The sequence below is a fragment of the Terrapene carolina genome, unplaced genomic scaffold (assembly GCF_002925995.2).
Source record: "Terrapene carolina triunguis isolate 2854851 unplaced genomic scaffold, T_m_triunguis-2.0 Scaffold69, whole genome shotgun sequence".
In the NCBI taxonomy this organism is placed as follows: domain Eukaryota; kingdom Metazoa; phylum Chordata; order Testudines; family Emydidae; genus Terrapene; species Terrapene triunguis.
Genome location: NW_020664420.1, coordinates 38,617,692 through 38,631,896, shown reverse-complemented (window position 1 = coordinate 38,631,896; position 14,205 = coordinate 38,617,692). Strand labels below are relative to the sequence as shown.

General features: G+C 39.0%; 1 protein-coding gene across 2 annotated transcripts in view; it reads left to right on the top strand.

Moving 5' to 3' along the window:
• Positions 1 to 14,205, top strand: part of IQGAP2 (IQ motif containing GTPase activating protein 2) — a 230,985-nt gene that overhangs the window by 191,825 nt on the left and 24,955 nt on the right. For both annotated transcript variants that reach the window (XM_024194115.2, XM_024194113.2), the window contains 7 exons: positions 1,376 to 1,600; positions 3,679 to 3,819; positions 4,170 to 4,254; positions 6,746 to 6,978; positions 8,711 to 8,843; positions 11,540 to 11,642; positions 14,032 to 14,173. In XM_024194115.2, the coding sequence (XP_024049883.1) occupies positions 1,376 to 1,600; positions 3,679 to 3,819; positions 4,170 to 4,254; positions 6,746 to 6,978; positions 8,711 to 8,843; positions 11,540 to 11,642; positions 14,032 to 14,173 (1,062 nt within the window). The remainder of the gene's footprint in view (positions 1 to 1,375; positions 1,601 to 3,678; positions 3,820 to 4,169; positions 4,255 to 6,745; positions 6,979 to 8,710; positions 8,844 to 11,539; positions 11,643 to 14,031; positions 14,174 to 14,205) is intronic.

The window sequence follows — 14,205 nt, the reverse complement described above, 5'->3', positions numbered from 1 at the left end:
AGTGGGACTTAATAATAAATTGACTGAGAAGGTTATAAATGTTTTATACCTTAGATTCAGGGAGGCTGTCTCTCTCTGGTAGAGAAGCAAAGTCTGCATAATCTTAGATTTTTGCGTAATCTTGAAGGTAAATACTTACATGTACTAAAAGTACAACTATTTTGGCTTCTTTGTTCCTGATTTTTGTTTGAATATGCAGTTGAGTTTCAGAGCTTTTATTTTTCTTCACAATTGTAATTTGTAAATGTGTCATAAGCAGAGGGATCATCCTGTGATAGATTGTAATCAATAAGACCCATATTAGCAAAACACTGAAGGCATGTGCTTAAACTGTTCCCAGAACTGGACCTACCGTATATACTCGTTCATAAGCCGAATTTTTTAGTAAAAAAGGGAAGCATCAGAGAAGGTGGTCGGCTTATGAACAGGTATAGAAAGGGAGAGGTGGGACACAGCCCCTCCCCACAACAGAGGGAGCAAGGAAAGGCAGCAGAGCCAGAAGGGAAGAGGCAGAGCCAGTGTGTCTGCTTCTGGCCACGCTGCTCTCCCCACAGCCTCCAAAGCAGCTGCAACTCCGAGGCTGCGGCCGCGCCGCCCGGCCCTGCCGGCCGGAGCAGGCTGCGGCCGCGCCGCCCGCCGGAGCAGGCTGCGGCCATGCCAGAGACATCCTCCCCTTGCCTGCCCCAGCTAAGATGGAAAAGGATGGGATGGGGAGAGTCTGGGGGTCCTGTGCTAGGGGTGGGGTCATATGGGGGGTGGTCACAGGGGTTACACCCCTGACCCCCAGCTTCTCCTCCCCATCCCAAATTTCCCCACCAGTTGCTGTCCCGGCCCGTCAGGGTAAGCCGCTGGCGGGCTGGAACACTTTCTTTACTTAGGTTTACCTCTATGCCTGTGGACGATCGAGGGAAACAAACCGTCTCAGCTCACCAGTGGCTTATCCTGATGGCCTGGGAGCCAAAGTTTGCTGACCCCTGAATTATAGGGTCGGCTTATGAATGGGTCATAAAAAAATTCCATTTTTACTCAGCCATCTTGGGGGGGTCGGCTTATAAACGAAGCGGCTTATGATCGAGTATATACGGTAAATCAGGTACTAATTGGAATTATTATGAATTCCTGTCAGTCATTATGTCAGGGGCCACTTCTACATTTTAATGTTTATTACGTTTCATGGATTGGTGATTTATCTATAAAAGCTATTTCTATTTTGATATTAAAATCCATAAATTGGAGGGTTACATTGATTTTTAATCAGTACAGAACCAGTTAGGAACTTGGCAATTTTTCTAACCTTTCAAAATTGTATATTAAAAAAAAAAACAACTGAAAATTGGTTACAGTGCAGTTAAGGACTGTTTTGTTTTTAATGCAGTTCCAAAGTAGACCAGATACAGGATATAGTCACTGGAAACCCTACTGTCATTAAGATGGTTGTCAGCTTTAATCGAGGTGCTCGTGGACAGAACACGCTGCGTCAGCTGTTGGCCCCAGTGGTGAAGGAAATCATGGATGACAAATCCCTCCTCATCAACACCAGCCCCGTGGAAGTGTACAAGGCATGGGTAAACCAGTTGGAAATGCAGACTGGAGAGGCCAGGTAAGTGAGAAAATAGAATAGTTCATCTTCATTCTGTTAATATTTGAGTGATTCCTCATGTCAGATCCTTTTGTCATTTGGTGAAGCTTTTTCTTCTCTTCCACAAGCAACCATGAAGATGCATTTGGGGTGTATGTTTGATATACTCTAGTTCACTGTAATATAATGAGACTTAATGTATCTTTTTGCTGAGGTGTAATTCTTATTAGTACTGTTATATTTTATAGCATAGTAGATTCCTCCATGAAGTAGCTTATAAACTTACGCCCAGAACCTGCAATCATATCTGCTAGCATGGACCCCAGCACCATTACAGAACCTCATTGACTTCAACGGAGCTTTGCAATGGCGCAGAGAGCCAGTGCTTGCAGTTCTGACTGAAGGATTGGAACCCCAATGACAGACTAGCTTATAACACTTCTCTATCTTAAGTACCCCATCACTTTAATATATGAGCACCTCACAACACCCCTGTGAGGATTTTACACATGGGGAACTGAGGCACAGAGAGGCTGACTTGCCCAAGGTCACAAGGGAACTCTGTGACTGAGCAGGGAACTGAACCTGGTCTCCCAAGCCCTAACCTCTGGACTATCCTTCCTCTCAGCACACAAGCTAATACACAAGAACCCTCACACTAGAATAATAATACAGTAACTCCTCACTTAACGTTGTCCCGGGTTAACGTTGTTTTGTTGTTAAGTTGCTGATCTATTAGGGAACAAGCTCATTTAAAGTTGCGCAATGCTCCCATATAACATCGTTTGTCAGCTGCCTGCTTTGTCCACTGTTTGCAGGATTCTCTGGAAGAGCAGCCCCTCCTTATGGGGATTAGAATCGGGGGGTGGCAGCTCCCCCCCCCCATCAGCTCCCCTAAATTCCCAGTAAGGTATGTGGCTCGGCAGCTGCCCAGCAGCAGTTCAGCTGTCCCTCCCCCCCACTGCCGTGCTGCTCCTGGCCTTGGAGCTACTCCCTGGAGCTTCCTGCTTGGCGGGGGAGAGGGGTGCTGATATCAGGATGTGCCCCTGCTCCTGCCCCCCCTCTGTACCCTCTCTCCAGCGGAGGAGTGGGACAGAAAGGAAGGAGCTTGCTGGAAGCTGTTGCGTCCTGTCTGAAGTGGCTGATCTGCTTAAAAGGGCAACGTACTTGAAGTGGGGTCAGTGTACTTAAAGGGGCAATGCACGTCCGTGTTTCTCTCTCTGTCATGCATGTACCCCCCAGCACTTTGGAAAGTCAGCACCTGTGCAGCCGTGCATGTGCTGTCAGGAGGAGGGAGTGGTGCGCTCCAGCTGGATAGCGTGGGTTCATCATGTTCAGTTTTTGCAGGGAAGAGTTTGCAGCTACTGCCCTGCATCTGTTATGTTTCCTCCCTCCTGCCTCAGTCCGTGCTGCCTTGTAGAGTGTGAGGCTACATTAACAATAGCGTATTATCCCTTGAGGGCTCAGCCGATGGCTAGTTCATCATTTAGCAGCAAGGCATTCCCTGGGAAATATTCCACCCACCTCAACCAAGCTTCACAATTATTCATTGATGTTACAATATTAAACTGTTTGTTTAAAATTCTTTAAAACTTATACTGTATGTGTATATAATGTCTTTTGTCTGGCGAAAAAAATTTCTCTGGAATCTAACCCCCACACCCCCTTTTACATTGATTCTTATGGGGAAATTGGATTCGCTTTACATTGTTTCGCATAAAGTCGCATTTTTCAGGAACACAACTACAAGGTTAAGTGAGGAGTTACTGTAGATGTTTTCCTCTTTGTATCTGGAAGAGGACAGTTCATATCACTTCCATGGGGTTTTTTTTGTTTTTGGTGGTGGGTTTTTTTTTTTTCTCCATTTTAAAAAAATGAACTGATAATATTGGTGGGGTTTTTGTTTCTGTTAAAACCAATTCTTCAAATGAATTCTTTTTTATTAAGTCACTTGATTTTATGTGTTCTCTGAAATATACATGAAATAAGTAGCTGAGACTGTATAGCATTAAACAAACTTAGTTTTTAATGAATGTTGTTTGTAATTTCATAGTACACAGTTTACTTTAGCCCAGTAAATACCTCTCTTGCGTTTGCAGTAAATTGCCATACGATGTAACAACTGAACAAGCATTAGAACATCCGGAAGTGGTAAATAGACTGGAGTCCTCCATTCAAAGCTTGAGAACAGTAACTGATAAAGTCCTTGTGTCCATATTCTCATCGCTCAGTATGATGCCGTAAGTGCCAAATTACAAGTCCCATAAATTCAGTTCATTTGTACAATAACATTTGATGCAGGATTCAGTATAAACAGCCATCTGTACTGCCTTGATATTATCTGCGGTACATGTCTTTATAATAGCAATTCTCCAACAGAGGGAACAGTTCCTCCATATCACATATTCAAAATATGATATAAAACCTAGTGAGCATCTAATGTAAATCCTTATTTTTTTTTTCATTATCATCTTGTTTTGTGTGTAAATGGTTAGTCTGTGAAAATGCAGTATCTTGATTGAATGGAATGATTTGTTTGTTTCATCTAAGTCTTTCCATTATTTTCCTTTTTCATCTGTTCTATATGTAGTTATGGAATGAGGTATATAGCCAAAGTTCTGAAGAACTCGCTCCATGAGAAATTCCCAGATGCAACAGAAGATGAACTATTAAAGGTAGATTTGTGAGGTGATCTGTCAGCAGCTTGTTCTTTCTGCTTATGCCAAAAGCAAGATTTATTGCATATAAGCTTTCTACAGAATTGTTAACACTTGTATTTACAAAAGCAACAGAGTCCTGTGGCACCTTTAAGACTAACAGATGCATTGGAGCATAAGCTTTCGTGGGTGAATACCCACTTCGTCAGACGCATGACATGCATCTGACGAAGTGGGTATTCACCCATGAAAGCTTATGCTCCAATACATCTGTTACTCTTAAAGGTGCCACAGGACTCTCTGTTGCTTTTTACAGATCCAGACTAACACGGCTACCCCTCTGATACTTGTATTTACAGAAACTTCTGGGGGTGAAGATGAAAGGAATTCCATGTGTTAATATGGCCTGCCTTGACTATATTTTCCAATGTTGCCGAGCATCTGTAGCACTTATAGAAGTCAATGGGCCAGCACCATTGAAAATCAGCTCGGTGGTACTTTGTAGGAAGCTAGGAATATTTGATTGCATGATTTTGTTTCAATACTTATCTTCCATGAAGAATATTACTCTGGTTTTTCAATTTTAATTCTAAGGTGAAATTACTTCAAATGTTTTTTTTAATACTATAAATACAATTGGGCAGAGTTATAAGAGCAAACGGTGAATTAATCCATCCACTACACTTGTTTAAGATGCTTATAAATGTTGTGGGAATCTGACATTTGTCTAGACTGGAGCATGTGTGCTGTCAAGTGATGCAGAATGTTCCTGGCACAGTGCCCTTCCCTTAATCTGTCAGAACCATTGTATTCTGCAGAAGGCAATGTGAAGTCATTCTATGTGCCTGCCACATAACTACAGGGCTTACATCTTGCTTTAATTAAATATATTTGCATCTCAGTACAGTTGCCAATATCTGTTGCGTTTTAAAAAATTGAATTGTAATGGATCCAGAATTACTTTGAGGATTTTTTTAGTATCCTTCAAAAGACATTATTTTTGTGTTACAATTCTTGTCTGGAGCCATTTTGAGAATTTTAATCTCCGCAGCAAAGTTTATTCTGCTTTTATGTAATAATAAACAATACAGCTAATATTGTTTACAATAAACACTGTTTACAAGAATTTTTTTGGTGCCCATCACCACAGTGCCTGGGGATCACTATAAATTTACATCATTTTAAAACTTCTCTGACAACTACCCTTAAATGGGTAGTGAACTGATTCCACCACAAGGCATCTCTACCCTGCCGGCTGACCAGCACAGCTCATCATTTGAAAACCCTTAAATTCAAAAGCCAAACATTCCATTGAGTGATGAGGCATGGGCTATGGCAAACTAGCAAAGGAAGTAAGTACCAGATGTCAGGAGTCCTTCACTTCTCACCCACAGGAATTCAATTCTTGGGTCAGCTTAGTACCTGGTACTCTAATATAACAGAAGAGGCAGTTTCTGAAAACCAACCAATAGCCCAGTGTCCAAGCCATTCACCTGGGTTTTGGGAGACCCTGGTTCAAGTCCCTGTTCCAGATTGGGCAGAGTATGAACATGAATCCAGATTTCTCACATCCCATGTGAGTGCCCTGATCCTTGGGTCATTGACTGGTTTGGGCCTGGTTGGTCTCTCTACTGCCCATCCAGGTTTTTTCCTCAAAAAAACTGCAAAAGTTCTCAGTTTCATCACAGTGCTGAATGGGCAAATCTTCTGAATTCCCAAATATTCACAGGACAGGAAAACTTTCCTGCCCAGTTCTAATGATAAACGTAGAATTTATCAGGCCACTTTTAAAAAAAACAAAACAAACAAAAAAACTCTACTTAAAATATTTGGGATGGGCTAGAAGTTTGGGATAAAGATTACAGCCAGCTCAAAGAGAATGGAACCTCTTATTTTTGAAGTTAAATAATATGTAAACTTTAAAAAAAAATTCTCTCTGCACTTCCTGCTTTTAGGTTGGATAGAAAGTACAAATTTTACAAATGTCTATCCTCAGTATTTCTGATTCAGCTGAAACAGGATAGTAATGGAAAACTTATTTGAATGAGAATAGGATTTATTATAACTTGACATATGCATCCAAAATTTCAGATATTTAAACATTTTTTTAAAAATGTGATTTTTAAAAATTAGACCTGGCCAAAATTCTGATGAAATGAGAAATCTTGGAGGGAGATGGCACTCTTTTCCTGTTTGGTGGGGGGGGAGGGGTTGGTTTGTTTTTGTTTTTTAAAACCAGTTGTTATAAATATACTCCTGGTGTAAGTGCCCGTTACTAAATAACATCTTTTTTTTATCTCTGTGGGATCACTAGACTTTTCCAGTTAGCTAACTAGATAATACTTATGTCAGAAGTTGTTTTCACAGATTGCTGTCTACCACCTCTTAGTTAATGATTTCTTAGAATCTAAACCAGGACATGTGTAGTTTTTGGTGGGCTTTCTAAGAATGTAATATAATAAAGTGTACATCAGGGAAGAAAAAAATTCTCAAAGTATTTCTCCTATAGATTGTTGGAAACCTCCTATACTATCGCTACATGAACCCGGCCATTGTTGCTCCTGATGGTTTTGATATAATTGACATGACAGCTGGAGGCCAGATACACTCTGACCAGAGGAGGAATTTAGGGTGTGTGGCGAAAGTCCTTCAGCACGCTGCTTCTAACAAACTCTTTGAAGGAGAGAGTGCGCATCTTTCATCTATGAATACTTACCTGTCGCAGACGTATCAGAAGTTCAGGTGTGAAAACCTCATGCAAATGTTTATTCAATGTAAACTGTTTGGGGGTGGATAAGGTAGACCTACTCTATTTACCTGACTATAATTCAATGAATAATCCTTCATATAGAAATCGCTCTGCCTTATTCTGTAATGGGAAAATAACGTGCTGTATTTCCAGTTCAGTTCTATTGTTTAGCAAGTAATTTTAGTATTGCTCAGCAGTATTCAATCATCCAAATAGGAATTTTTAATACAAAATTAAGTATGTGAGTCTAATGGAGCATTTCATTGTATAACACACACTAATGCTTGCTTTAAGTAAGCAGAACAGCTGATCGTTTTTCAGTCTGGTGGCTAAGATTACGCCTCTGTAAATGTAAACTATTTCCCAGCCAGGAAGAGCTGTCTTTTTTTTTTTAATTTTTTTTTTTTTTTTAACTTTAGCCATCTCAGCTGAGAGAAACAATTGTAGGAAGTGACAATTTAAATATTTTGCTAAAAAGTTTCTCGGGAAAATCCAGACCTTCTGTGTTGCAAGGAAGTTGTTTGAAATTTATGCTCTTTACCTTGTAGCTTTTTTGAGTGGTTATGATCATAGAATTATCATGAGACAGCAGAACATTTCAAATGTACATTAATTATTCCTTTTAGAAGGGTCTCTTCTATATGAAAAAGAAAACATCTTTTTAATGAGGACTACTCTTATAACCTTCATTTAGAGGCCATACATGAGCAAGGATACTAAAGCAGTTTAGTCATTTTATTAATTAATAACAAAAACAAAGAGGAGGAAGACCTGCTTGTTGTGTTTAATTTGGCTCTGAACTTTACAAAAAGAAGAATCGATATCTCATTAAATTAACTTTTTGCTGAAAATTGATAATATGTCTCCAAGGAAGATGCTAACCTGAGAGGGTTAGCATCTGCTCTGTTACGAAGTGTGAGATGAGAGATTTTTCCATTATCTCTGCAATACCTTTCTTAGTTATCAATAAAAATGCTGAGAAACTGATTCCTGCTTCTGAAACACTGGATGGCTTCTGTCTGTCTAGATATAGATAGTGGTATAGTTATAGTAACACTTCGTGTTAACACCTTTTGTGTATTTTCCCCTAGTATTCTTACACTGTAACAATCCCATAATCTTGCCAGATATCCTTCTATTTTGCACAGTGTTCCTGGGCACCAAACAGTTAAACATTGCAGTGGAGCGATGCAGGGACTTTAAATATGTTAAATTTAAACACCTCTGACTGCCCTGTATCATTCAGACAGCCTGTATTAGTGTGCATGAGATTTAATTACTGCTCCTAAACTTTGACAATCTTATGAGCTGCCTTCATACAATGAGTGTAACCATTGATGCAAAGCATCTTTCCTTTATATCTTCTGGAGGATTATTTTTAATCCAGATTCTAGACTAGATCCCTCAGAACATCTTTAAAAAGGTGCCAAATAAATCTTGCTTACAACTTTGTAGCTGAAAGGGGAAAAAACTTATTTTGAAGAAATAAACCTGCTGGTCTCTCTAGGGACAGGTAACGTTTAAGTACTCCTATTTACATTGTGATATGCTGCTTACGATTTGTACCCTGGCATTCCTATGCAGCTTTAATAGATTGTAGCAGAATATTCATATAGCTTGCATTTCAAACAAGAAGCTTATTCCAATTCTCTACAGTTAGCTAAAACATGTTTTTCTTATTGTATAATTATTTAACCTATCTTTCTCATCTTACTACTTTCTTAGGAATTTTTTTCAGACAGCATGTGATACTCCTGAGCCAGAGGAGAAATTCAATATTGATGAGTACTCTGATATGGTAACCCTCAGCAAACCTGTCATATACATCTCCATTGAAGAAATCATCAATACCCATTCAGTAAGTAAATGGAAAGAAACTAGCTAAACAACTACTGTTTAATCTGTTCGTGGGAAATTTCTCAAATCACTTTTTGGGAAATGAGTAATTTTTCCATAAAATCACAGAATAACTGTGGTGTTCTGTATTGGCTTTCCTAAAATGCCATGAAGGAATTCCTTTACTCTTCCTTTCTGATAGTCTCTTGTCCAAGTAGAAGATCATCTCAATGTCCAAGTGTATGGAATAACCTTAGAACCAAACTTTTCTTAACATTTATTGTAACTTGTACTGTGTGGTGCAGGAGAGAATTGCATTTCTACCCCATTAGCCCCAATGGGAATGGTAGAGACAATAGTTTGGAAACAAAGTGTTAACCAAAATAAGAATCTGACAATAAAATGTAAAGTATTTTTTTCTTTCAGAGCATTTAACTGAAAAGGAAAAAAAAATGCAGAACTTCTTATTGGCATATAGTAGTCATGAACCATTCGTAGTTTATTTGAATTACAAACTTCCTCTTGGTAAGAAAGGGGACTTGTTGTTCTTTTAAGAGTTAGTGTGACTTTGAGATAAAGTAAAATCTTGTACATTTTATGACTTTGGTATTCCATCATGTGTTTGGCTGGAAGCAGATGTAAGAGTGTGATTTAGAGGGCAGTGGTATCCTGCAAGTATGTTTATTCTGGATAAGGAACAGATGAAATGCAGAAACTGCAGTTTATAGTGTGATTCACTAGGACATAATTTAGATGTATACCATATGGTCCTTCCACAGCTAGTATACTACCAGTCATCCACTAACGTGCAAAACCCAGAAATGTTAAATCATGGATATTCTTTTAAAAATATGGAATACTTCACTCCCAAGACAGTGAGTTAAAAATTAGCCTTACTCATGCAAGAACTAATGGCTAAGCCTACCAGGAAACATAGTGTTTGCTAGATTAAAGACAACTGCTACTTCAAGTTTGAATTGAGGATGTATTTGTTTCATTTCCTATCTGTTTGTCAACACTTAACTTGTTTCATTTAGGTGTCCAGCATGATATTCAACTCCTGCTATGCTATTGTCAAGTTTGTGACTTAGAAGCTGAATCTCAGATGGTGCAAATGATGATGGGGAACCTCTCATTTGTCACTTTGTGTGTAATCTGGTTTAGTGTGTTCTGTACTTCATCAGGATTAACTGAACACTTTTGATATAAATTACTTGTCATGCGGTAGAACACTAGTCAAAGGGGACAGTCTTTTCTTCCAAGATTTCGTGTAGTTCATATGTGTATGGAGGAAGTAGTTAAGACTTGAAACAAGGCAGCTTTATATCTAAAGATCCTAAATTTCTGTATGTCTTAAATTTGCAATTTCGGTGTACACATGTATACATGCACAGCATACACTATATAAAATATAATGCCAGGGCACTCATGTAGATGAGACTGAGGGAAATTTTCAAAAACAAAATGTTATGCACCAAACTGCTATTTGTGTCTTTGAATGTCTCCCCTAGAATCTTTTAATGTGCCTTTGATTTCCCGGATATGAAGTTTTTTAGCTGCCTCTATATTTCAGAGAACACAGCTTTTGATTTGTATAGGCTTTTCACTCTCTAAACTATCAGAGTTCTGAAATCTGTAAATATAGCATATGTTTTACTCCACTTGTATTTAAATTCAATTTAAACTGGTGGCCATGGGCACCATAACCTTAAAACAGACTTCCATAGTAAGAATCCTGTTTATGTGGAAAACAGACCTTGGGAACTAGCAATCACAAACTGTTATCAAACTCTGCACAGTGCCACTTGCTTCCTGAAGTAAATGCTAGTGATAGGTACAGAAACAAGCAGTCTAATTACAGGAAACTCATTCTTCAGGCCCATACCATTCGTGTTTTTTTATAATGCAGCATATACAAGTTTGTTCTCAGAGGCTTTTTATGGACAGCGGAACTATTCCTCCTTGGAGGTGTGCACAGCTGCAATACAAGTTGTATTATTAATAGAGTTTGTACTTCCTGTTATCTTGGTGCCAAGAAAATCACTGATACTGGCAATAGGAGCATATTGGAAAAGTAGCAAATTGATACCACAGGAGTAGGAAATCCTATATTTAAAAAAAAATACAGCAAAAAAAAGGACAACAGCAGCGTGAGCCTCCTCATTCTGCATAGCATGATGTGAATAAACCCTGCTATGATGAGGTCACCATTATGAAGGAAGACAGTTCAGTCCCCTTGTCCATTAAGGTCCTGATCCAACAAAGCACTTCAGCATATGCTTAAGTGTCGTGCTGATCAGAGGCCTTATTCCTTGGTCTCTGAGACTGTCAAGTGAAGTGCCAGTTCTGGTTCTGTTTAGCGGTGATGTTTTGTTAATCGTTTTAAGCAGCTGCTAAATTGGAGCTTTTCCCCATGTGTGTTAATATTTTGAGGACTCACTCCCTTCGGTTTGTGTATATTTGCTTGCATTCTAATATTGATCCAAGGGTGAGCCAACCATCAGACTGGGAAATAGAACTATCAGTCTTGAAACCACAGCCTGTAAGCAAGCACTTTCTTTCCTTCAGTCCTCCATAGTCCTTATTCATGTTGTAAGTCCACTGTGGCTCTGAAGACTTTATTTTGAGCATTCTATTTGTGAGTCTATCGCACCATTTGGAGAAATGGAGTATTTCAGTGGTTTCGCTGATAATCATTTTGTTTGCACTTGTTTATAGCTGCTGTTAGAACACCAGGATGCCATTGCTCCTGAGCAGAATGACCTACTGAATGAATTGCTGGAGGGGCTAAGGGCTGTTCCTGATGTAGAGTCTTTCCTTGGTAAGTTTTCTCTTTCTCTCTGTCTTTCCCCTCCCCTCCCCCCGCCCCCTTTGGTCTGTTCGTGATAGTAATCCAGGGACTGGCCCTAAACTGGTATATGGGGGGGGGTACTTGTTTGGCCTCTTCAGTGTCTGCAGAACTTAAGACTTTTTCCTAAAATGATTTTTTCAGCTATTATAACTGAAAAGATATTCTAAAATGAGAATCAAAGGAGAGCTGTCTCCCAGAGTCCACAGTAGCTCTGAGAGGTATGAACTACTCACAATGGGTATTTATTCTGGAGCATAATGATATCATTTAACTCTCCAACATCAACAATTTCAGCAGAAACATCTAGCTCTCTGTAATTGAATAGAGTACTATCACATATTTAAATAACCTGACTGAATGTATGGAAGGGGCTGTGCAAACCAAATTTCCATAAAAGTAGACCGACTTTAATTTTGAGAAGTAGTCCTCTATAGAATAGTGAAACAGGCAAAGGATGTGATACACCAATGAACATACTGGAAAATTTTCTAAAAGCAAATTCAGTCTGATTATTGATAAGAGGCTATGAAGAGAAGTAAGTCAGTAACAATGAGTTTGGATTTGTGCCAGACAAATCAATGATGGATGCTATCTTTACATTATGATTGCTAGTGGAAAAATAGAGAAAAGAGGTCTTGAGAAGGCTTAAGAGCATGTTCTGAAAAAAGTCATATAGTTGTTTAAGAGGATGAAACAGATATCTGAAAGCTATTAGACTCATCCAGGACATGTATGCGGGTGCTGCTACCACAGTTAAAAAGTCATGTGAAGTAATTGAACCATTTCAGTTAAGAGTCAGAGTGCATTGAGACTCTGCACCAAGCCTCTTTTTGTTCACCATGGTGCTTGATGCTGTTACAGAAAACATGCAGAGTGACATGCTGATGCATGCTTTTTGCAGATGATGTGCTTGTGGGAGAGAGCAGAGAGGAAGTGGAAAATTTAGTGAGATGTAAGTGCATACTTGAAACAAATGGCATGAAAATCAGCAGAAAGTCTGTAGATTCAATGATAACTTTCAGGAAGGCAATGAGACTGTAAGTCTGGGGGGCCAGCCACTAGCAAAGGTATAGAAGTTCTAGTTCCTAGCTTCAATAGTACAGGGTAATGGTGAACTCAGTGACAAAGCAGAATAGGAACGTCATGGACTACATGGAGAGAAGTGAGTGAAGTGATATGCAGTAGGAGTTACGAGAAACTTTTCTATTTGATAGGCAAAGATCTGTACAGTAATTATTAGGCCTGTGCTTTTTGTATAGCTCTGAATGCTCAGCACCAAAGAAGAGATAGGAGCGGATCTTGAATACGATGGAAATTAAAATGTTAAAATTGTTGCTTGGAGTTACAAGGATGGACTATCAGAACAAACACATTAGGGGAAGTGTGACGGTGAGACCAATTATAGGAAAGCTGAGGGAATCCAGGCTTAGATGGTTTGATCACATGAAAAGAAGATCAGAAGAATATACAGGAAACAGGGTGTTCAACTTAAAAATGGAGGATAAGAAAAGGGTTGGGATGCTAGATGGATGGATGCTATATAAAAAGGTTTGATCATCTGTGGAGTTTCCAAGGAACTGCCTCAAGGCAGACTGGAATGGAGAAGGACACAAAGAGCTGACCCAACATAGATGGGACTAAGGCTAGAAGAAGATGAATAGAACTATTAATATTAGTGCAGGGATCACACCACCTTTGTTTAGAAAATGTCTAGCATATTTTGGGTGCCTCAGAAACAAGTTAATAATAGGAACACTATCAGTAATGAGAACAGGAGTGCTTGTGGCACCTTAGAGACTAACAGATTTGTTAGTCTCTAAGGTGCCACAAGTACTCCTGTTCTTTTTGCGGATACAGACTAACACGGCTGCTACTCTGAAACCTATCAGTAATGATTACCCTACCACAGTTCTATTTTTATTATTTTAATTTTTTTCCTGATTATGGAAGTTAAATAACTGCACAACTTCTTTGGTAAAGAAACACATATATTTGAGCCCTATCTGGATAACTGTCTTGAAAGAAAAATCTGATTTAAGGTGGCAAAAATAACAGGTTTTAGTATTTCAAAAATCTTTGCCTAGATATATAGATAGGTAACTTCTATTGGATATTTTCAGAAAATACAAAATACTACAATTTTCCTGTTTCTAAATGGAGGGAAGGTATTGATTGTGTTTAATTCAAAATTTTTCTTCAGCCATAAAAAAAAGTTATTTGTCTACATATAGTACATGTGGATAGATCTTTGAATAGTTTTCTGTTTCCTTTAACATGTTTCCCAGGATTCTGGTTCATGCTCCAGTTCTTGTCACATGTCAGTGAACTGGCAGAATAAGAGCCATATTTTTTCCTACAGGGGAAGGAGCTGTTGATCCCAATGATCCTAACAAGGAAAACACATTGAGTCAGCTTGCAAAGACAGAGATTTCACTCTCTTTGACCAGCAAATATGAGTTACAGGAAGGTGAAGATCAAGATCTCAAAGGGTTGATGATAAAGTACGGTTTGTTCATTAAATATATAACTTTTT